The sequence below is a fragment of the Kryptolebias marmoratus genome, linkage group LG13 (genome assembly GCF_001649575.2).
Source record: "Kryptolebias marmoratus isolate JLee-2015 linkage group LG13, ASM164957v2, whole genome shotgun sequence".
Taxonomy (NCBI): Eukaryota; Metazoa; Chordata; class Actinopteri; order Cyprinodontiformes; family Rivulidae; genus Kryptolebias; species Kryptolebias marmoratus.
Genome location: NC_051442.1, coordinates 11321235 through 11344876, shown reverse-complemented (window position 1 = coordinate 11344876; position 23642 = coordinate 11321235). Strand labels below are relative to the sequence as shown.

Here is a 23642-nt window from a genome sequence, read left to right as displayed (position 1 = left end):
TGGTTTCATCAGATGGGCTAAGATCTGAACTGTCTGATTATAAATCATCTTTAGTGGTTTGATTCCTGTGGGTGCTGCTTATGTTTCATGAAATCATTGTCTTTTAAAAAAAAATGTATTTATTTATTTTTATCTGAGGCATCGCGTTACTGTTGTTCTTTTATTGTGTGGTGCTCATTATTTTCAGCACAGCGGTATCTTTTCCTACGGAGAGAGCAGCATGAGAGCAGCAAACGGCAGCGCGTTTGCCAGGCTCATCAAGTGGGCCCGCTGACATGAGTGAAACTTGAAGTTCTGCTGGAAATGTGTGTAGTTTGACACTACACAGGTTAAGTGGTAATGCCTGTCACCTTCCTTATTTATCTTAATGACTGCTGAGAACAAAAACTTAAGGTAGAGCTAGATTTATGTTTAAGTTTTATTTATTCATGCAATTTTTTGACAGTCTTGAATATACTGTATCTGTTGTTTCTCCCTAAAATAGGTGCGTTGTTCTGGGCAATTTTATCAATTAAATCATGTCGGTGTGTAAACAGTTTCAGGAAGAAAAGATAAAACTGTGCAAATGTTAAACACTGCAGAAGTAAACATCCATAACTATACATTTTAGTAGCAGGTAAATTTGTTTAAAACCTTTGAGTTCAAATCTTTGGAAGTATGGTTCTGTTATGAGCAATTAATACCTCTTTTTAAACAACCTCAGTTTGGAGAAACAAAAATTATTTCTGACCAGATTGATGAGTTAGTTGATAGTCTGAGCAAGGCCTAAACTCAAGTGGATTGCTTTAGTCTTAAAACAACTGCAGCCTCAAACATTATTTAACATTTGTGCAAATAGCAGCAGAAGCAACTGGCTGTAGCTCTTCCGCTGCAGCATGAGGCCCATCTGGCAGGAATATCCTAATATTCCTGCTGGAATAACCATGCAATTCAAAACTCATGGTAGTGTAAAGATTTATAAAATAGTGTTTGCATGAACTGCTCCAAATATTTCGAGACTGGAGGTTGTTTTACGATGCAGTAATCTATTTTGATCCAGACTCTGCTCAGACTAGCCTTTAGCTGTTAGATCTCAATTATCCCTTTAGGATTTGCATGCAGGTCTTAAAGGGACACATATTTACATGTAGAAGAAGCATAATTTGAGCTCTTCTACAAACAGAAATGAGAGAATCCTAATAAAATAAAACAATACAAATAATACATTTTACAACTTCTACACAAGTCCTTCACTGTGGTTAATATTATTATAGTTAGAATAAATGTGACTTTTATAATATAACATTAGAATTTGTTTAAACTCACTCTGCTAAATATGAGTAATTTGAAGTACACATCATAAAACCATTCTGTTTTTCTCTTACAATTGCAGGATGACAAAAACATGCAGCCTTCAGTCTCTGTGTTTCTCTTACCAATAGGCGTTCCCACTCCGTAGCCCTTGGAGTCTATAAGACCTCCAATTTGTGTGAGGTTGCAGTTTCTCTGGCTGATGTACTCAATGCTTGTGGACTCCATTAGCATGGCATAGTCTGTTGTCAAGACTCGTGTGATGCCTTCTTTGTTGTTCTTAACTAATGCGGTCTTTCTGCTGCTCATAAAGGCCCACATCTTCTCGTAGGTGGAGATCTTTGATTTCTAGTCGACCAAAACAGGCAAGAGTTAGTAAAACAGTTGTGTTAAAAAAGGAGCTCAAAGGCCATCCATGTTTGGAAGCAAAATGCTACCAATAAGCTGAATTAGATTTCAAATACAGTCATGAACACCAATATTTTTGTCTCATTGTGTGAACGTGTGTCTGTTCTGGTAGGCTAGAGAAAACAGTACAGCTGTGGTCTAAATCTCCTCCGGCTGATTCAATTTGTTGAAGCCATCAGCACGACCAATTTCTTCCTATACAGGTGGCCATAATCACCTGGGGGAATAAGGACGTGCATGATTCAAGCCTGCTGAGCCACAGGACGGAAGGAGAGGTGGTTGTTGTGAGGCAAGAAGGAGAAACCTGCCTGAAGACAGAAGTATGGTGCAGAACTGTGCAAAAGACTTGAGCTCTCCTTCATGGCTTCATGTTTTGCTTCCAAACTTTCTTCGGATATTTTGAAGCAGTTCTAGCCATCATAATTTTACCTTAAAGAAGGTCATAGTAGATCCATCTCTCACGGCTCCATATTCAATCCTTGTTTGTTTGGCAAGGTCGTCTGCAGAGTCAATGGGCGCATCCATCCTTTCCACCGTGAGGAAGGCAGCCAAGTTGGCCGTATAGGAGGAGATGATGATTAAAGTAAAAAACCACCAAATACCCCCAACTATTCGTGTGGACAGAGCCTTAGGCATCACCTCTGAGCCTGGAAGCAAAGCAAGAAAAAAATAAAAATAAAATTAAAGGCTTAGTGTAGAATAATGTTTAAGTATACACGTGTTAACATCAGTATGGCATAACGAAAATATTTTTAAAATATGGCAAATGGATGAATACAACTCAAATTCTACTTTTCAAAATCAGTTATTCTCTTGTTTTCATACCAGAGCCCCAACTGGATATGCTGCTATAAATAAGAAACAATGAACCTCTTCACATTTTTAATTTGTCTTCCTCAGTGTCTTTTTGACACAAAAATCACTTCAATAGGAGAACTTAAGTCAAGAAGTAGACAATTCTGTCACACACAGAAAAGGTAAATGTATAGAGAAAAAGGCAACATAACACATATAAATGTACTTGCATACAAGAAGTAGAATTAGAACTATGCCTTACAATTGTATATTCTGTTTCTTTTTATAAACAAACAAAAATTCAAACCAGATATACATTCATTTTTGTAGTTACAGCTTATTATTGTGACAGATTTACATTTAAATCTAGATTTATTTGTTTGTTTTTGGCAGAGAGTGTAGATTCTGATTTGGGCTGCAGCATTTGACAAGATGATCGTAATTATTTTAACCAACAAAAAACAGTAAATCAAATGCAACCCACAAATGTCAACATATTCACACAAAAAATCTGTATAATCTTGCTTTTATTGCAATGGGAAAAAAATGGAAAACAAGAGAACAGCCATGCATTTAGAAAATTTAAATAAACATAATTTAGTGTAAATTAAAATTGAAAGCTTCCCTTCCTTTATGAAGTCAGTTGCTTCACTGAAAAAACTAATAAAGCTGTCAAAAGTAATTTGCTTTTTGTACTTCGAGTCAGTAGATTCAGTGGCATCCAGTAAAGCATATCTGACTTATTCTGCTCCGTTGTAGACAGAATCACATAAAGTATTCATAACATCCAACACCATTCACATAATTCTTCTATTAAATGGGACAACTTCTTTAGAGCTGATTAAAGTTTATCTAAAAGTGAGACGTGTACCTTGCCTCATGAGAGCTCCGATGCCGAACCAGAAACTGTTGAGTAAAGTGAAGTTGTTCTGTACCAGAGTGGAGGATGCATTGCATGGATGTGGGTTGTACCACTCATACGGTGTAAACCTTATAGACAATGAAAGAAACAACAGAAGGATAGTAAAATTGCACTTTTAGTGTGTTTTCCATCTCTCTCCTCAATACACCAAATTTTATTTACTGAGTTGAGTCATCTACTGTGCATTCTAACATGATTTGTATTTTTATTATCAACGTTCGCCTCCTACTGCTAGGTGCAATCCACTGGTAAGGGTTTTAAACACCATCTAAGCCGAAAGTAAAGACTAATTTGGCCCCAGGATTGGCGTAGTAGTCACTCATTATTCAATAATGCATGTATTTAGGCTTCACAGGTGCATAAAAAAAGATGCAAAATTCACACAGAAAGGCTTGCAGAGATGAGATTTAAATCAGAGACCTTCTTACTAAAGATTTCAGTGTTAACCACACTTTAATAATACATTCTATACATAAATATTTCAAACCCCATTTAGTAGAAACACAGCAGAACAAAATAAAGTATATCATAACCTCAACAATCATTATTACGTGTATTAACCCCTGTTCCTACCTGGCAATGACAAAGAGCACACAGCTGACCCCAGTGCAGGCTAACAGCACGTACATCCAGATGTCCGGAGACAGAGGGTTCAGGAAGGAGAACACACCTGGATTGGTGCCATTAGGTTTCCGATACAAGATGCTGATACCTAAAGTCATGAAGGGCTTGGAGAAGTCGATCACTTTCTCTCGAACATATGTGATGGTCAGAGGAGCCACAGCGAGGTCTGCAACCTGACACAAAGATGTACTTTGTTGAAGATTTGCTCTTTTTTTGATTAGGAAACAAACTCCTAAAAGCTAGAAATATACAGTAAATACAGAAGCATCTGCACATATTGTTTTAGTAACAGACAAGACAGACAGATATTTAGGGATTTTATCTGCAAACAGGCTGTTACAGTCTCACAGTAAACATCTTGTTCCTTGATTATCTGTCATTACTGGCTCATAATTTGATGTTTTGATTGTGTTTGTTCTGTCGGAACTCATCAGAGCTAAGAAAATAATCATGTTCTGATTACAGAATAATTATGGAAACCACTTTTTTTCCCCCCTGTTTGCAGCATCTTTCCACTCACGTGGTCAATCAGCTCTCGGACCATCCCGTTCCACTCTCCTTTGTCATTCTGGGCTCCATATTTGCCATCGCCAACCAGCCTGACTTCATACGTGAAACCCAAGATGTTTGAGAGCTCTTTTAAAAGGTCCATGCAGTATCCCTCATAGCGGTCATTTCCAACCAGCTCCTTGTCAGACTTTTTTGCCATCACATATGGATTTTCCTGCATAGAAAAAAAAATATCATGAGAAAAAACATCCTCATATGACTGAATTTGTTTTATTCTTTCTCACCACATAAGTCAAATTTAGAGTTTTAGTCTGATGTCACTTTAATAGGTAATGGGAAACTTAGTATACATTAACATATGAACATATTCCATTAGTATGATGATCTGCGTCTTTACTGTACAAGCGTTAATGTGACAACAAAACAAATTAAATTTATCTCTCCACAACAACTCACTCTCACCATTTTCTGCTCTTTTCTCTTTATATTTCCCCACATTTGTCCCTCCGTCCATTCTGTCTCTAAACACACACTGTATATGTATGTACTCCTTCCTTCTCCTATTGAAGTTTACAGTTTAACTTTCCTCCTCACCAGGATTGTGGTGACAATCAGAGTCCTGTTAGCCAGAGAGTCCGTCACATTGTTGTTCTTTTCTCGGTTGGGCTTTTCCATCAAGGTCATCCCCCTGCGCGAGTTCCACACAGCAACCTGGAAATACAAAGTAGGGCTTTAGAAATCATAAAATAAGCTCGGCTGCGTTGATAAAAAAAAAAAAGAAAAAAGGCAGAATATTACATTTGAACACTTGAACGACTCAAACCACAAAGTGATCACTATCTCCTGCGTGTTCAAAGGAATTAAGATGGTTGATTAGTTCTTTTATTCATAAAAAATATATAATTTTATTAGCTTCCAAGTTTGAAAAAGAGTCCAGAATCTACTTCAGCACACTGCATAATAATCCCATTTTTTGACTCTGTGAACAGAAATTTGAAAAAGTAGGACAAAGGTTCAAAGACCAGACACTTTTGATTTCTTTACAACTCTCTGATCTGTTCACTGCTCCTTTACATCTGATTTACTCTGATGATTCTGAGAAAACTGATAATTTTTTTTACTTACACTTAGTATAAAACTGAAGGAGTGCTTTGTTCTGAAATTTTGGTCAAGTAAAATTCTATACTAATTTTGGAGCACAACAATAACGTTTCTGCTGTCTGCTAAAACAAGGACTATTAAAAAAAAACCATGAATGTTCCTGACAGCAGAAAGTGACTCAGTTTTTAATTAAGCATTCATATTTTAACTTGGGTTGCATTCCTTGTTATTGGACTTATTTGATGCTTTTTCATAATAATAAAAAAAACTAATAGATTAGGCTACTGCCCTTTTGATTTCTGGATGCTTGTATAATAGACAGCACTATATGTTCTGTAGATATTTTATTAGTATTGATTAAAAACAGACAGATTGAATCGCAACCTGAGTATAATGGTGATTAACATCAGGAAGGATGGTATGAGCGAAAAAGGGCAGAATCAGAGGGGGTTTAGGGTGACCAGAGGGCAACACAGTGCCCGTCCTCCACACAGCCACAGTATATGTGAATGAGGCTGTTTGCTTCATATGACTAAGCAGTATAATCCCAGCAGTTATCAGATTAGAACAGGCGTCTGGCAGCTGGATTTCGAAACGCTCAAATCCTCTTGCTGTTAAAGAGCCAAGCGAGGGTCAGGGGAGCTCATGGCAGTGATGCAATCAAGTTAAGCGCATTAACTTATTACGCTTCATTGTTAATAAAACTAGAAGTGACAAGATTTCCTTTTCCTACAAGTAACTTTATGCAAAACAAATGTGTTGTATTTTTGGTGTTTTTGTTGAAAAACAATGACTTGTTCTGTCAGTCACTGCAAAGAGGATGACTGGCAGTGAATGCCTGATTAAACTGAGCTCAGCAGAAGACCTACTTTTCACTGTTTTTTTTTTTTTTTTTTTTTCAGAAAATCATAGTGAGGGATTATCCGTTCTATCCATAACGTTCTATCTTATTCTAACTCAAATAGACAGAAAATTGTGCAAATCTATAACCTTGCTAAAAGTGTTGAATATACCCACCTGATCTTACACCATAATGACAAAGTGAAAAACAATTTTATCCAACTTTGTATATTTAAAAGGCACATATGTCTCTATAGAAGGCCTTCTAGCTGACAATACATATCAGAACAAAACAAGCAGAGCTCAGAGACAGGATTGTTGAAAGGCACAGATCTGAGGAATGCTACATAAAGCCATTCTGCTGCACTGGAAGTTCTCAATAGCATAGTGGCCTCCATAACTCTCAAATGGAAAGATTTTGACCCAACCAGAAATCGTTCCTTTGACACAATGAGCAATCGAAGGAGAAGAACTTCAGTGAGAGAGGTGACCAAGAACCAGATAATTACTCTGACTGAGCTTCAGAGATCCTGTGTGGAGATGGGACTAAGTTCCCTAAGGACAACCACAGCTGCAGGCCTCCGCAGATCTGGGCTTTATGGCAGAGAGCAAAACAGTTGAAATCCCAATTTAAAGTACTCTCAGACTGAAGAGCAAGATTTTCTGGTTTGATGAAACCATGATTGAACTGTCTGGCCTCAGTTCTAAACATCATGTCTGGAGGAAATCCCCACAGAGAAGCATGGTGGTGGCAGCATTATGCTGTGTGTTCCAGTAGCAAGGACTGGGGGGCTGGTCAGGACTGAAGGAAATCTGAATGGAGCAAAGTTCATAGATATCCTAAATAAAAATCTGTTTACTAGTGTTCAAAACCTCAGACTGGGCCAAAAGTTTGCCTTCCAACAGAACATCAAGACAACACAACTGTGGCTTAGGGACAGCTCTGTGACTGCAGGGTTCTGACTTGAACCCCATCAAACATCACTGACAGGGTCTAAATATTGTCTGAAGCCACGGTGAATCTGTCTGATTTCTGGATGCTGCAGACGAGTGTTTTAACTCAACTGTCCTCAATCTTTAAAATAAATAGTCAAAGTGAGAACAACATTTTGAAAGTGTGCAGCACCTTTTTATTTTGGCCAGGATTTTTTTGTTTCCTGAAAACTTGTGTTTTTTATTTTATGGGGTTATTTTTCAAAGTGTCAGTTTTGAAAAATGACAATTAGTCACCTCAGGTTTTAGATGATGAAAAAATCTTCCCAGATCAATAAAATAAATATCATATAGTCATTATTTTTTAAAGCCTCTGTGATGGGTTTACTGTTTATAGTGGTGTAGATTTATCAGAGCAGCTCCCAACAAAAAAATTGGGTGTAAAACCTGACAGGGAATCTCTCTTAAAGGCTTTAAAAAATGTTATAAATCCTACAGCTCTTCCACACTCACAACCTAACCACACTAACTGTTCCCACACATTAAAGGACTACTTAAGAGCAAAAAAGATAAACGTAAAGAGGAAAAAAAACAGTTTCCCCTAAAAGTCAACAATTTTAAGGTAATTTATTCCTCAGAAACCTTTCAATTGTGTAGTCTCTTCCTCCTCTTCAGGGTGCATTTAACACTTCAGTGCTCAAGAACTAACTGCAGTGGACTGATAATTTCTCCATCATGACCATAAATTCAGGTGTTTTATGGGATGTGCTTACCATTTTGTCATTACTCCTCCAAGCCGAGGCTGTTAAAGGCTAAAAGTACTGAATAAAATCAAAATTGCAGCATAAATCCAAGCTTCTGCGCCTCGACAGCTGCTGACTGCTCACATAACTCTCTTTGACAACTAAGACTGACAGAGATGGGGAACTTTACAAGCTATGTTTAAGGGAATGAAGTGGTTCAATGTTTGTTTTGTTTTTTTGGGGTTCTTTTAATAGAACTTTACAGTTGATTTTCCTATTGAAAAAAAAGATTGCTTAAGGTTATTGAAAAAAACAAAACAAATTTACTTAGTTTTGGAATCGTTTAAAAAACTAGATCAAGTTTTAAGCCAAAGGACAGAGGTATAAAATATCCACTGACAAAGAAATGCACTAAGGTCTGAGTCCATAAAGAAACTATTGGATTGTAAATATATGTCTGATCTGATATACACTTGTAATAACTGTACAAGAGCAAGATTTCACTTGTTTAGATTTGATTGGATTCTACTCCTCTGTCTGTTTCCCTGTCTAAACTGGAATCCTTTCAACCTGCATGAGTTGATCTAAGTATGATGGACATAATATCTAAAAGCCTGACTGACAATTTTCTGCACAAATTCTCAATCTGTAGAACATATTTTGTCGGGTTAATCATAGCCAGGTGTGGTAGAAGTGAGTTTATAAGCTCTTTCTTCTTTCTGAGTTATTTTTATTTCTACTAAAACAAAAAAAGAAGTTTTGCTCTTTTACTAAAACTGCCAAAAACATGAAGGTTTTGACACTTGTCAGGTCAATCAGAGCCTGTAGCCAAACAGGGGAGGGGGGGAGAAAAAAACCCTGAAATGTCAAATAGAGCAGTGCTGTACACAGAATCAGTGAAGAGTAACAAAATTGACAAGGCAGGTAACAGGGGTGGGTCGGTGGCATATGGAATGAAAAATACGGGGAGGAACAGAAAAACAACAAAGGCTTCAACCAAACAGGGCTCTGAACAAACCTTGATCCACCTTTTTGTGAGGCGGCTTGTGCTCTCCGTAATAAACTTTAGAAACGTTGAGGAACATGAGGCACAGACAGCATGAAGAAAAAAAAAAAGCAATCAAAATAATTACCATTCATGACTGGACAGATCTCTGACATAATAACTGTAAGAATGGATTACAGTAACCCGCCCCCTTGTTAATCAGCCGACATGAACTCTGCATGAGGCTGGGGTAACTGACTGTTTGAGGCTTCATTACTCACTCTGGCAGTGCCGTCCTCTTGGAGGCTGATGATGTCCAAATCAAAGTCTCTCCTCAGGCCATCTGTCTTATTTAGAACAATGTGCCCCGTCAGTCCGTCCCACTGGGCCTGTACAGAAAAAGACATGCACAGACAAACAAAAAGAGCAGCAGGAGGCTCTTTTAGCTCTTTGTGTCTATAAAATGTAACAGACAGATCTGCAGCACACTTATTTGTTAGGAAGAGATATTGTTTCTGTGCTGCCTAAAGACTCAGTAGATCATAATAACAGGAACAGGAAGTACAGGAAGTCAGATGCAAGTTTTTACAAGATGTAGTAGATTTTTCAATATGCACATATGTTTATGTTTAAAATATAATCTATGAATAAAGCCAAAGGTTTCCTGTAAATGTTCCTGGCTCATTTTTATGCTAAACACAAAGTCACAATTATTTTTCCTTTGTTTTTTATCCTGTCATCTAGTTCACTACCAGTTTTTTTTTTTTTTTAATTTTGGCTTCTTTTTTTGGGCTTTTTTTTTCAGTATTGAAGGTTTAACTGAAAGTTCAGTTCTAAAATCCCAAACTTTATATATTTTTTATGACCCTGCAGCCAAAACACCAAATAAGTTTCTTCAAACGATAGTGGACTGTTTATTTCACAAACCTAAAGATCCCAGAGGAGATAAAGTTTACACCAGACTTGTTTTGTGTGTATAAACGTGGGCCTTTTTTTTTTTATTTTTTTTTTTATTTTTATTTTTTTAAAGAGACCATGCTGTTGTGCATCTCAAGTGCTTGCTCTCCCCTGTATGCAGGGATTTCTTTTCACAAACACATGGCAGGTATGAAGTTTAAAAATGTCTAAAATGTCCATTAAATCACCAGCTACATGTAAAAACATGTATTTTGCAATGTGCAAAAACAAAATTGCATTGAGGTCATAATCCACCATTATTCAGCCAGGCCATATTGAGCTTTCCTCTAGTTTGACAGAGTCACTTTCTGCTTCAAGCAATGTTTTAGACCTCTTACAGGAACTGTTCCAAAATATCCAGGTGTATTTATTGGCAAAGCTTGAAGTCTGGAAATTTAGTGTTGTGGTTATGCACTGCTCACATGAAACATTTGATTCAGCCTTCAAAAACCTCCTAAAGATTTTACCAGCTGAGATTAAGATAAATTAAATAATATAACACTACAGACATGACCAAAAACCTGGATACTTAATAGGTCACTTGTACAAAGGTTTTAAAGCCAGTCAAAGTAGAATAAGGACACAAAATGGAGAACTTAATGTTCATAATAAACACTTATTATAACAATTAAATTGTTTAACATTAAAAAATAATAATTTACCCAGGTTACCCAATAATTTGTGAGAACTAGCATGAAAAAAAAAAAAACTTGATTTCTTCTTCTTTTGACCTAGACCAGAAATCATTTTTAGGTGCCTGAATACTTTTATTGGTGAAGAAACATTTCTTGCATTTAGTATTTTAACTTGAATAAGAGAATATCAGTTCAAAACAATTGTAAAAAAAAAAAAAAAAAAAAAACTTTGTCTGCATATGTAACACCCCCAAAAAACTTTTTTTTTCCCCCTGGGTTTCATGGGAAATGAGTTTTATGAGACTGAATGACAAAATTGCATTCACACAGGTTAATTATAAATCAATTACATTCATCCACAAAAGCACAATCAATTTTGTGCAGCATAATAGCCAAACGGGAAAACACTATTTATTGTGTCCAGGATGTAATTTCAGAAATAAAATCCATGTTCTTATATTCTCCACTCACCAACCATAAATGTTTTTAATCGAATATTGTGTCCGATATATTATTAGTTCTCACAGCCAGAGAGCTTATCATGAAATGATGAATAATAGCAGAGGAGGACAGACGCTTTTAATGGATGGGCACAGACAAACAAACTAAGGGCTAAAAAGGCGAGAAGCATTTTGAAAAAAAAAATAAAAACAACTAACAAAACAGCCAGGCATGAAGATGAAAATATGAGCGTGGGTAGAGAGATAATATTCTGTCTCTTTGGAAGGCAACAGTCCTCTACTGGATTTAAGACTTAAGAGATCAAAACACTCGTGCATCAAAGGCCTCATTTCTGTCTGTAGGCATCCAGTCTCACAGCTAAGCTAGGCCACATGCTTTCAACTTATAAGTACATAAACGCTGCGTAATTCATTTCAAGCCTGTCAGAGGAGACCTATAAACTATCAAAACATTGGATCACATGACATGATCTAACACTGAATTTTGCAACATGTCAAAATCAAAAACTGGGGCAATATAAATATTGGATAAAAATCCTCAAACACATCATCAAAAATTTACAATTGTCAAGCAAGAAGCAACAAGAAGAGTTGGTGATGATGTGTCGGGGCTCTTAGCTCTGTAACATGTGACCTTTTCTGATACTTACCTCTTTGAACAAGTTCATGAAGCGAGGCCCGAAGCGCCAGGGTTTGTGGCGGTGACACTGCAGCGAACTGACGGTCATCTGAGTGGCTCGCTGGGACGCAACCGCAACCATGTAGACTGCATCGAACATCAAGGCTGCATCTGTCTGCACAGGATGCAGAACGGGGGTGGGGGGTGGGGGGTATTCAATTAGAAGCACAAATAAAACACTGGTTATAAAATAGTAAAGCGATAACAGATCATGTTTGTCTGATGGAAGAGGGGTAAGATGAAAGTCCTAACTTGACGCCATGCTTACAGTCATGACTCCATCCAACAGGCCACTCTCCTGTTTGGGACCCTGAACTCTGTCCATGGCCCACCTATCAATGGTGGAGGACACCCAGGGGTCATCAAAGTTCAGCAGCCTGAAACCTGTCATGTTGACCCCACTGTAGCGGTATGGCTCCAGATCCAGAGCAAACAAATCCTGCCAGACAAGAGACAAGATGGAAATGGGGAAAAAATATAAAGAAAATGTCATAATGTAGTAATGAACTTTCCTAATCGATTAAACATTTATCCAACATTACACACATTTTAGTTTTACTTTGTGTTGTATATTCAGTAAAACGAATTCAGCTTTTCTCAAACTCACCAATGTTGTGAAGAAAAAGTGATAGTACTCTGTCATCATTCCCATTGATGAAAGCTGTGAAAACACAAAAAGTCACTTAATTTTACAGTTACTACAAATTTACAACTTATTTAAAACAGATAAATGAGAAACTTTCTGATTTTACTTCGCTTTAGTTACATGAAACAAGTGCATAAACAAATAAATTGTAATAAATGAATTTTGTTTCGTACCAAGTTTGGTTTCCAAAAGAAATAACATTGGACACAAAAGCTACTGCTCAGTAAAAATGTAATGTGATGTTTAAAATATATATATTTTTTAAAGTGTACAAGGCTTTATCTGTTAAAGTCATCACATTATCATTATATCTCAACAGTTGGTTAATGGGTTTTTGGAGAATGATAATAAGTTGTAGGTCTTTTGAAATGCTAGACACATTGTGTTATCCTAATGAGAAAGTGAAGAGGTTTACATGTTTATGTCCTTAATAACTATCATTCAAAATGTAGAGATCTTTGTAAACAAGGAAACAAGGATATAATGTTCCACAACATTAAAAAACAATGCGTTGAAAAGACTCATCAAATGTAAAGACCCTAAAGGAGACTTAAAGTGTGTCGTAACATCTGAGAGACTAGAAAAGAAAATAATGGAGAAAATATCTAGAATCCGCCTGTGCTCACCTGCTTTAAAAGCTCTGAAGCTGTGCGATAAGAACAGTCAAAGATGATAAAAAACTCTCGGTCTTTCTTCAGTTCTTTAAGCAGCGGCCGAGCATCTTGGTTACCCGGGGTGAGCTGACGGATCCTGATCTTCAAGTTTAACTTTGCTGGAGCCTTAATCAACTCCTGCATCCGCATTAGACCTAAACACACACACACACACACACACACACACACACACACACACACACACACTCAGACACACACTCTCACACTCACACACACACACTGTGTAGCTTCTCACCTCACCCTTCCCCTTTTCCACTTTGTATCGCTTTGACTCNACACACACACACACACACACACACACACACACACACACACACACACACAAATAAACAATCTTATTATTTTCTAGCTGATATTTTTTTCCCCTCTTCTTTGTGGCTCTTGGAGGCAGATTTATGAAAGTTTATGAAAGTCTGTTTTATGTCATAGTGTTGGAGCAATTGATATTTATTTCCAAAGTGGAGCACCGAATTAGTGCCTGAGAGGAGTTGATGCAGTAATCTCCGAGCTTGGCTCTGTCGTATTTAAAGTAGCTTTCCTTTCAGTGTGCAAAATTTGGGAAGGAAAGTCCTTAAATGAATCATGCATCTTGCAATTCACTGTAAATTGTGACACTTTTAGCCACCATGACACTTCCAGTCCTTTGGGTGCTTTTGGCTGCAGAACTGTGGATGCACAATCTCCATTTGTTTAAACGTGGTAGGAAAAGAAAAAAGTTCCCCGAATTACAGACCCCTAATATTTTACAGGTCTGCTCTGCTCCAATTTTCTCTGCTCCTGATGAACTGCTTTGTTCATTGTTGTAATGAGCTGGTTGCACCTGTGTTTTTAGTTTGGAGCAGTTTTGGAATCTCGTCCTTGGAGCTGTCGACCCTCACAGGTGTTGTCTATGACTCTGTTTTGCACGGCATGGTAAATCTGGCACTTGAAGTTTAGTATATTGCTGAAAGAAAATTTTTATCAAGTACAGAACTGTGCAAAAACCTTCCAAAAGTCTCCTTTGTATATAATTTACTAAAAATGGCAATTAGGGGCAGTGATTTATTGAAAGATCTGCAAATATAATTAGAAAACTGTGTTTCAGGGGAATGCTTGAAAAAATTCCATATATTTTACAACTGCCCAGGAAAAAAGGGAGTGTGGTAAAAAGGTAAAGAAGAAAGTCCAGACAGGATGGAGAAAAGTTTCAGGAGTGATTTGAGACAACAAATTGGCAGCAAAAGTCAAAGACAAGGTTTACAAAACAGTGGTAAGAGCAGCTATGTTGTACGGTTTGGAGACAGTGGGACTGACAAAAAGACAGGAGACAGAACAGGAAGTGGCAGAGCTGAAGATGTTGAGGTTCTCCTTGGAAGGGACAGGGATGGACAGGATTAGGAATGAGATCATCAGAGGTCCAGCACAGGTTGAAGGACTGAGAGATAAAGTTAGAGAGGACAGACTGAGATGGTTTGAACATGTGCAGAGGAGGGACAGTGGGTTTATTGATAGAACGATGTTAGAGATGTAGCTGCCAGAAAAAAGACAAAAAGGAGATCTATGGATGCAGTTAGACAGGACATGGACATAGTTTGGGGGAGGACAAAGGACAAAGAAGACAGAGTTAGATGGAAGAGGATGTCTCGCTGTGGTGACCCCTGAAAAGGGAACAGCCGAAAGAAGAAAAAGAAGATTCTACAACAAAGTCACAACTATAAAATAGAGCTCTTTAATTATCTTCTTAGTGCAAAAATATTATTTTGTACCTATAAAACTGCTATCTCTGGCTTTTTTTAAATAAAATGTGTCATGGCAACAAATAAGTTGTGTGTTTATGTAACAGGCTCCTTAGTAACAAAGTACCTCGATATAAAACAGAAAACTGGTTCATTGTGAGGTCGTCTGTTAGTTGAAGAAACAACAAAAGTTCAGCCCTGAGCTTCTGCAGTGTTTTTTAGGCCAGAATGAATCATAAGTGAGTGATAAATGGTTTAACAACAAAAAGAGAATGACATTCCTCTGAAAATTGTCACGTACAAAAATGGGAATTTAAAAAAAGAGTGGGGGAAAATAGACAATGTCCAAATAAATGCTTTGAAAGACCTCGAGAAAGTCTGGAGAAATATTGATTAAAAAGAAAAACACAAGAAAATTTGAAAAAAGAAATAAATATTGGGTTGCTCAAGAGTTTTGCACAGTGCTGTAAGTATGTCATCTGCATCACCATCTTGTTGTTCAGCTTTGTGTTTAAATCGCATTTTCTTTTAAGATGTGTCGACTTTGCATAATAAGACTCATTTCTATGTTAAATGCAGGGTGGGATGTCTACATCTATGAACTGTGACATTTCAAAAGCAGAATTTCACAGCTGATCACGACAGGAAGTTTGAGCAGGAAGGTGCAGGATTTAAGGCCATCTGTGATTTAGTTTGGGTCTTTGTTTCGGACTGGAGTATTGGCAGCTGTTTGATATGAAGAAGTGGTGCCCTGTCGCAGATTGGGTTCAGTGACCAGGACAGAGAAACAGACTTTGGAAAACAGAATTATATTTTGTAATTATAATTATGACATAAAAGACTGGGACGTTGAAAACCACACCAGAAAACTCTTATATCTCATCCTCGTTTCCCTTGTCCATTTTAAATGTTGTGCACTTTTAAGGGTCCAGACTTAAAATACTGTCCTCAGTTTATTTATATCAACAATATTCAGAGAAAATGTTATAACTTCTGTGTTTACAACTGAAATTTTGACTTTAATGCACATAAAAATCTATGATTACTCATAATGTTGTTATACTTTTGAATTAGTTTGGAAAACACAAAAATTGGCCCTACTTGTGCTGTCCTCGTAGACCACTGTCAGCTTTCTCCATTTGAAAAACGTCACCACGTCCAGGATCGCTCTGGCAATGGCGGTGTACTCAGGATACAGGTTGATGAAAAACGTGTCCTTGTTGTCCACTGACGGGTGCTTCCAGCGAGTCTGTATGTGGGGGACCTCCAGGGCATTACAGATGGACTGAACCGCACTAACGGAGGAGCTGTGAGAGGGGCCGAACACAGCAATCACCCCGAGAGCCAACTGGTCACACGCTGGTTAAAGAAAAAGAAACAACACAGAAAAGATGAACGATGTAAAACTAGGATTGTCTTACCTGTGCATCAGGTAAGACAATGATTGTAACAGATGATGCATAATAACAGACATATCCAGTCATATAAGGAGTTTGAGTTCTCACCTCTTCTGGAGGCCTCAAAGCCATCAAAGACGTTGATTCGCTGAATGTCGTAGGTGAGGGTTGCATTGGGCATCAAAGTCTTGTTGCGGTTTATGTTGTTTACAGCAAACTTAAAAGCCAGCTCATCCATACTCACCAACTCACTTTCCCTGGTCTCAAAAATGCCACCTGAACACAAAGAATGATGAGGAACACACACACACACAGAGTTCAAAACAAGAGTAAAAGGGCAGAACAACACACATACTGTACGCTTTGTGTACTCTGCAGCAAATAATCTGCACCGCTGATTTTTACTTTAGTTTCACTAAATCAATTACAACACAAGCCAGAGGAAAACAAGTTTTTTTTCTCCATTTCAGGCACAGTACTATTTCCAAGGTCTTATTCTCTAATACTGTGGTTCTCAAACATTTCTTAATGAGTACCACCTCAGAAAATACTGAGCTCTCTGAGTACCACCATTATGACATTTAAAACCAGTACTACAAGCTGACAAGCTTGTACCAAAATGTTTCAAACAGACTGGGTATCTGATATAAACAAGCAAACTGACCACTCTTGTTGTACGTCTGACCTACAAATCCCTTCCTTTTTTTAATCTCAACATCAACCAGTCAACAAACCTCATTGGCTAGGGGACACACATCAAAGCCTGATCATCCTCGACACAACCTTCCATGGGTGAGGATGTCTAGAAGTAAAGGTCAAAACACCCAACAAACCTGAGGTCCACAACTGAGGATGTGTCCCAAAATTTGAAAACCAAACCTAAAGATGCTTTAATCACTAAATAAGCTTAACAATTTTAATAATCTTTTTTTAAACTCCTGGGCTGAACAAAAGAGAAGGGATCTTGAGCCTGTGCCCTGTTCCAAACTGTTTTTGGCACTGGTTCAGAAAACATTGATTGTTGCACATTGGTTAACCATTGCAACTTCCACTACGGTTCTTAAACCATCTTCATAGCAGTTTTGTTGCAAGTACTTTCCATTTGGAACCAAAGATATTAATGTGCTAAACCACTCACTTTTTTCTTTATCTCTATTTTTTATCTCTACATCACAGTTCAGCTTATGATGGTTATTTAAGTTATTGGTATTGGTGTTAATAACACTGTTCCAAAGAAAAGAAAGAATGAAAGAAAGAAAACATGATGATGTGAAGCATTTGTGGCTATCCATCAACCTATACACGCCATCAAAAGGCTAGGTCTAATTAGCTACCCATTACAGGTAGAATGATTATTCACAAGTAGAAAAATCAATCAAAGCAGCTGCTAATGTATTCATGTTTGGACATTCCAGTAAGTTCAGCTCGAGGTCAGACAGAGCACGCTCAGGGAAAATATAAAAGAAAAGCCCAGAAGCTGCATGACAGACTCTATAGTCCTTAATAGCACATTACATGTCAAAGTTTATGACAATAGATTAGTTGTTAGAAAATACTGAAAAAGTAAGTAACTTCCTTGGAAAGGTTGCCAAGAGAAAGCCTCTTATCTCTAAAGAAGAACATTGGTAGAAATTGGGTCACACTCCAGGACACGGATCATAAGAGCAGCTGCAAATCTGCAACAGCCTAAAAAAAGAAAATCTAAGTATGGCAGTGGTCCAGCTGAAGTCCAGACCTCTACCTGACTGGAATGTTATTGCATGAACTTAAGAGAGCTCATTCTCATAAAAGAATGTCAACAAACCCCAATGAACTGAAATAACTATGAGAAGCCAATATGCTTCCATGGCAATTTGAGAAACTGATAAGATCATTTCTAACATTATGAACTAAAGGAGCCTCCACTAGCAATTCATTTGCAAATTCTGCTAAAATATTAAACACAGCTTCTCTATTTGGATTTAATTTTTTGTTAAATAAGTGATAATATATCGTATATGTCCTGCGTTGTTAATCAACTGAGGGTATATTTACCTCATCTTAGAAACTGATAAAGAACAATAATGCTTTATTATGTCCCAATACAGTGAACCCTAATTACAAAAGAGAATTTACTGTGTTTTCCCCATGACTACATAAAGACATTGGCAATAAATTAAATAAAGATGACTGGGGATAAAATGTGCATTGTAAAAGTTAGTACAAATCAGCAGTGGTGTCAATAATACAGCCTCTCAAATAATTAATATGTAAAGATTTTATCAATAAGTACAAATAATAGATGAGCTCTGAAAAAATTATTTTCACAAACTGGCAACCATACAGAAAATAAGTTATTAACAATCAGCAAAGACGGTTACAGCAAATAAAGTTAGTGCCATAAGATACACCTGACATTAGATCACATTACAGAAAACTCTTATGGGATCAGCCTGAGCTTTCCTGAATAAATACTACAATATTTATTTTTTCCTGGAAGAGCTGTCGTGTGTGTTTCACTGCTACTTGTTTTCCCTTAACTGCATTTTTTAAAAACTTAACAAAGGCAGTGTTCCTACTTTAGCTGCAAAACATGTTTAGCTGTTAATATGTGCATTACATGACTGCAAAAAAGGCATTAATTTTATTAAAGAACTAAGAAATGCTTATTAGAAAACAGATTGTTAAGGTTTCTAACTTTATGATACTTTCGTTTGCAAGTTTCTTATAAGTGTCTATGATTTTTTTAATATAATTATAAACACATGAAAGTATAATCTAGACTTATGTGATCATTTTTTAAAAATAGTGCAAGGTACCAAGCATGTAATAAATTTTGTAATATATTACAAAGACCTAAATGTAAAAATATTGTCTAAAATTGTGCTCTGTTTCATTAACTTAATCATGCATATTTCATCTATTTTTGGTCTCAAATGGTGAAACAGTGTGCATAATCTAAAATTACTCTATATATTTGCTGCAGCCTGAACCACGAGGGTCATTTAAAATCTGCTAAACGCATAAAGAGGTTATTAAAAAGTTCATAAATACATTATGCATTTAGGTTCCTTCAAAAGTCAGCAAATGCTGAAAATATTAAGTATTCTTCTTAAACTGGGAGAAGGTTTTAGATGCAGAAGTAGATGCACTTCTCTGACTTTCGCAGGTTGGAGACCCAAGGCTACCTTCAACTTGCTGCATGGTCCAGCTGTCAGAGCACTTTGAAGAAACAATGCTGTTAAGTCAGACTGCTGAAATTGCCTGCAAACTCCTCATCAGCATCCTGTCATCCTGCTGCAGATGATGTAAGGAGACGATTCAAAGGCCAGATGAAATGGAGGTAGCATAATTGCTCTTATCGTGTTAAAGGGGAGAAAATAAAAAGACTTTGACAGCTTATTGCTGACTTTCAAAACAGGCTCTTGTAAGATGAGTCAGTGCCAATTAGTAATTGTCAGGCTGGTTTTTTTTGTTGTTTTTTTTGCATTTTTAAGAACAGTTCCCTCTGCAGAAATAGTTTTCTCTGTTTGATAAAGTGCTGGTCTAATCCTAAATGTCTTTCTCCAGGTGTGACAATGAATACAATATCATAATGACTTCAGCTGCTAAGAACCTTTTTTTTTTAAGAAAGTAACAAACTCCAAAGAACTGGAAGATTATGCTAACTTTCAAAAAAAAAAACAAAAAAAAAAAAAAAACAATGTCACACCCATGAGCAAGTATAACCCTAACTCATTCAGTGCCTTACATTTTTATTGGTTGAATTGGAAATGTTACTTCTGAAGAGAAATTATAAATAATTTTATACTTGAAACTGCATTTCTTGCAAGCTTATACCGACCCACACTGAGCCCCAGGGGTAAATTATTAAAGCATGTAGCATTTATGTGCTCTAATGTTATGAGTTTCACTTTTGTTAATTAAATTTTGGAGGATGCTTTAAAGATTCTGTGCCCTAAGCTATTCCTACTTTGAATTATCACCCATGCTGTAAGCACTGGCCCAAATTTCTGTAACTGTTTTATTTGTGGTTGCTGTTCAAAGATCTGGCAGATTGTGATGCATATAAATGTGAAACAATTATTTATCAGCCAAAAAACAAACAAATCTGTCTGATAAATCAGCTAATGACCATCATTTCTAAAGGTCAGCAACGGTATTAAAAATCCCGATCAGTCAAGCTCCACTTTAACCTCCATGAACTTTGAAAACAAGATGCTTGGTTATTTCGGCAACAAATGGTTTTACTTTCCAGGGATTTCCTACAGAGTAGGTGCATGTGCTGTTCACTTATGGCAAAAGGCTACAGTATGAAAAACAGCAGGGAGGGGGGAAAATACCAGGACTTTGTTCGGTACATTCTTGATAATACCTGAGTGGGTTTCTATGCTGTAATGTGATTCGGAGAATTAATATCTTGCACAAAATGGGAATAAGATGCAATGCATTTCTCTGCAAAAAGATGATGATGATCAATGACAGGATCCACTTTTTAACATTTAACAAAATTGCTTTATCTGCAAAATTTTAAACTTGTTTGCCTTTGTGTGCAAATACAACAAATAAGCCCAAATAAAAACACTCACAAAACACACTTACACACACACAGGGACTGTTCAGGTCATAATATTCTATATTAGTAATACAATAGGAGCCATTTGTCAATCGATATAAAACGTAATATCATCAGCCAACTGATCAGCAGGCAGCTGTAAAGAAAGCTGTGCCATAAAATAATAGATGCATGATTTAATATGATGGATGGTTGTTTTTCTGCCTTTAGACTAAGACAAAAAAGCTAAAGAACCAGTGTAAGTTTCGTGCCAGCAGGCAGACCTGATCAATCTCTTCAGCATAAACATATCTGGGTTTGTTTGGATGTTTGGTGAATTTCAACTCATTCATCTTTCATTTTACTATTTAATGACGTATAATCATGTTTGACAAGAGTTCATTTGTCATCCCTTTTCATTGAACAGCTTTAGCTGCACTGTGGCTCGAGACCGCTGAAGTTAAATTTAAAATGATGTTTTTTTTTTGTTTTTTTGTTGTTTTTTTTTAAATCAGACAGATAAATTAATGTACCTGAGAGCACTAAAAGCTTTTACTGAACTCCTAAATAATGATGAACAATTTGCCACAAGAACACACGTCCATCTGGCACAAAAAAAAACAACCTTGTAAATGGATGTTAAGAGTTCCAGGGGCCCCAGAGGACTCCAGCAATGCATTTTAACATGTGTCTGTGAACTGGCTGGTAGGTTTTATCTGTGTACAATTCAAGAACAGATAAAATAGCTAAATTGTGGATGAGTGTTTCTGTTTTTTTTCCCATCAACATGTTTTATACATTACGATTCATGTTCATTAATGTGTTTTATGTTTCTGCAGATGGACAAACAGATGAATAACATGGATACAATATGGGTCTGTGTTTCAGTGTAGCAAAGCCTATTTTTTCCCTCTCGGTTTTAAGAATTCCTTCTTAATATTATTGGTTTAAAATATTTGTAAAAACAGCAAACAGGGTTTTCATTTCAACTTGTTATTACAGCCTGTTTGGCTTATACACTATTCAGTTGAACGTTATCAGAAATGCATCTTATTGTTTATATTGTCTTCTTATTTGCATTATACCTGATTTACAGCTTTTGTTCAAACCTTGTAAATAATGTTAAGCACAATCTCATGTGATGTGATGAGATTTCTACTGCTATTCCAAAATTAGTTCAATACAATTTGCTGTTACCATCTTTGTGTTGGGTAATGTCTATTAGCTGCGGTAGCCATCTTAAAACAGAGAGACTCCAAAGGTTAACCAGTTATAGGTGTAAAACTGACTGAATTACTGTCAATTTTTTGTGTTTGATGAGGTCACTTACTGTGTTGGCCACCTTAAATGTGGTTGACTCCAAAATTGGAAGAGGTAAAATTCTAGTAAGTGTTCATTAAAACTGGGGGAGAATATTCATCAGCAACTCCCTATTAATGCCACGTTTAGTGCCTGTGGTCTGCACCATAATGAAGCAGCCACAACTGTGACACCATAAAGTCAGACTCTCTCAGAAATAAAGCTTTGATGTTTGGAGAGGAGCACCAACAATCAGTCTTACTATTTAATGAACTGGCATATTGGCTGCTGCATAAAAAGTTGACCTTTTCTCAGATTTCTGCTGCAAGCATCCCAATCATGGTGATACAACTGATTGATAACTCATTTTAGAAATGCATGCATGGCATCATCTCATTTGAAGAAAAGGGGATATTTAGAGTCATTTAGGTGCATGTGGAAGCATAAGGTCTGCCCAAGTGCATTTGGGTGCTGGGTTGATGAATAATTTAAAATTTTAGTAAAATGCAAGTTTGTTTTAAATGGCCAGTGCTCTATCCACTAATATCCTGCAGCCTCAAGGGCTTTTTTGTTGATAATACCCCATATAAAATCTTAAAATTAAAAATAAAAAAAAAATGACTCCAGAGTTTGTGTCTGCATATTTGTTTGATGATCCAAACCTACAAAAACTGCTAACATTATTGCCTCTGAAGAAAATAAACAAACCAGTTTGCAGCCTGGACAGGTTGTGTAACATGGAAATACATCTAGTACAAAAAAGAAATATCTGATGCCACACATTTTACGACAACTTGTTCTGACGTGAAAAACACCACCAACAAACAAAATGAAAATGCAATCAGGATAGACTGAAGTGAAGGAAACACAAAAGAGACACAGAAAGAAATAATTGGAAGGGGGAGAAACCTGCAAATGCACCAGGAAGACAAGCAGCACCTGAGATAATTATGCACTATTTTAAGTGCCTCTCATCATGCACTTGATCTGAGGTGCACTTTTTGTTTCCCATGAATTAGGTCCAGAAATCAAATGGATGCCAATTCAGGGGAGACGAGAATATAAGACACTTGGTTTATGATGTAGAAGACTGACGCATCAATAACACACTGAAATGCAAAACTTTCCCCCCACCGTACCAATAACCCGAGAGCTTAAAAAAGGCGATGATTTTGTAAGCTGACATAAATGCTGGAGTTGCCATCACACTCACCGCAGCTTTTTTAGGTTTTATCTCTCAGGTTTTAAAGCAGGTTGGATATGCACAACAACTACAAATTAAACCTAAAATGTACCACAAAAAAGAAAAAACTATAAAAAAAAGCTTTCATCTTCTAAACTTTAGCTGAACTTTATAAGATATTATCTCATTGGACAACAAAATCAAAAAATACTAATAAATAAAATCAGTTGTGTAGTTCTATTGCCTTAAAGTCTCATTGTCTTTATCTGAGATGAAAGTCTTAGTTTTCCACCTGCTTGATGAACAGTCAC

The 23642-nt window shown here is 36.8% G+C and overlaps 1 protein-coding gene across 8 annotated transcripts in view; it reads right to left on the bottom strand.

Annotated features, from left to right (window-relative positions):
* grik1a (glutamate receptor, ionotropic, kainate 1a) overlaps positions 1–23642 on the bottom strand; it is a 32520-nt gene that overhangs the window by 6000 nt on the left and 2878 nt on the right. For 4 of the 8 annotated variants that reach the window (XM_025006361.2, XM_017418228.3, XM_017418229.3 and 1 more), the window contains 14 exons: positions 16424–16591; positions 16020–16277; positions 13156–13337; positions 12491–12544; positions 12152–12322; positions 11855–11998; positions 9433–9540; positions 9185–9229; positions 5144–5260; positions 4560–4763; positions 3989–4212; positions 3365–3483; positions 2128–2345; positions 1416–1638 (listed from right to left, as the gene is read on the bottom strand). In XM_025006361.2, coding sequence (XP_024862129.1) covers positions 1416–1638; positions 2128–2345; positions 3365–3483; positions 3989–4212; positions 4560–4763; positions 5144–5260; positions 9185–9229; positions 9433–9540; positions 11855–11998; positions 12152–12322; positions 12491–12544; positions 13156–13337; positions 16020–16277; positions 16424–16591 — 2235 coding nt within the window. The remainder of the gene's footprint in view (positions 1–1415; positions 1639–2127; positions 2346–3364; positions 3484–3988; positions 4213–4559; positions 4764–5143; positions 5261–9184; positions 9230–9432; positions 9541–11854; positions 11999–12151; positions 12323–12490; positions 12545–13155; positions 13338–16019; positions 16278–16423; positions 16592–23642) is intronic. The other 4 variants (XM_025006360.2, XM_025006362.2, XM_017418230.3 and 1 more) reach the window with 2 other exon arrangements.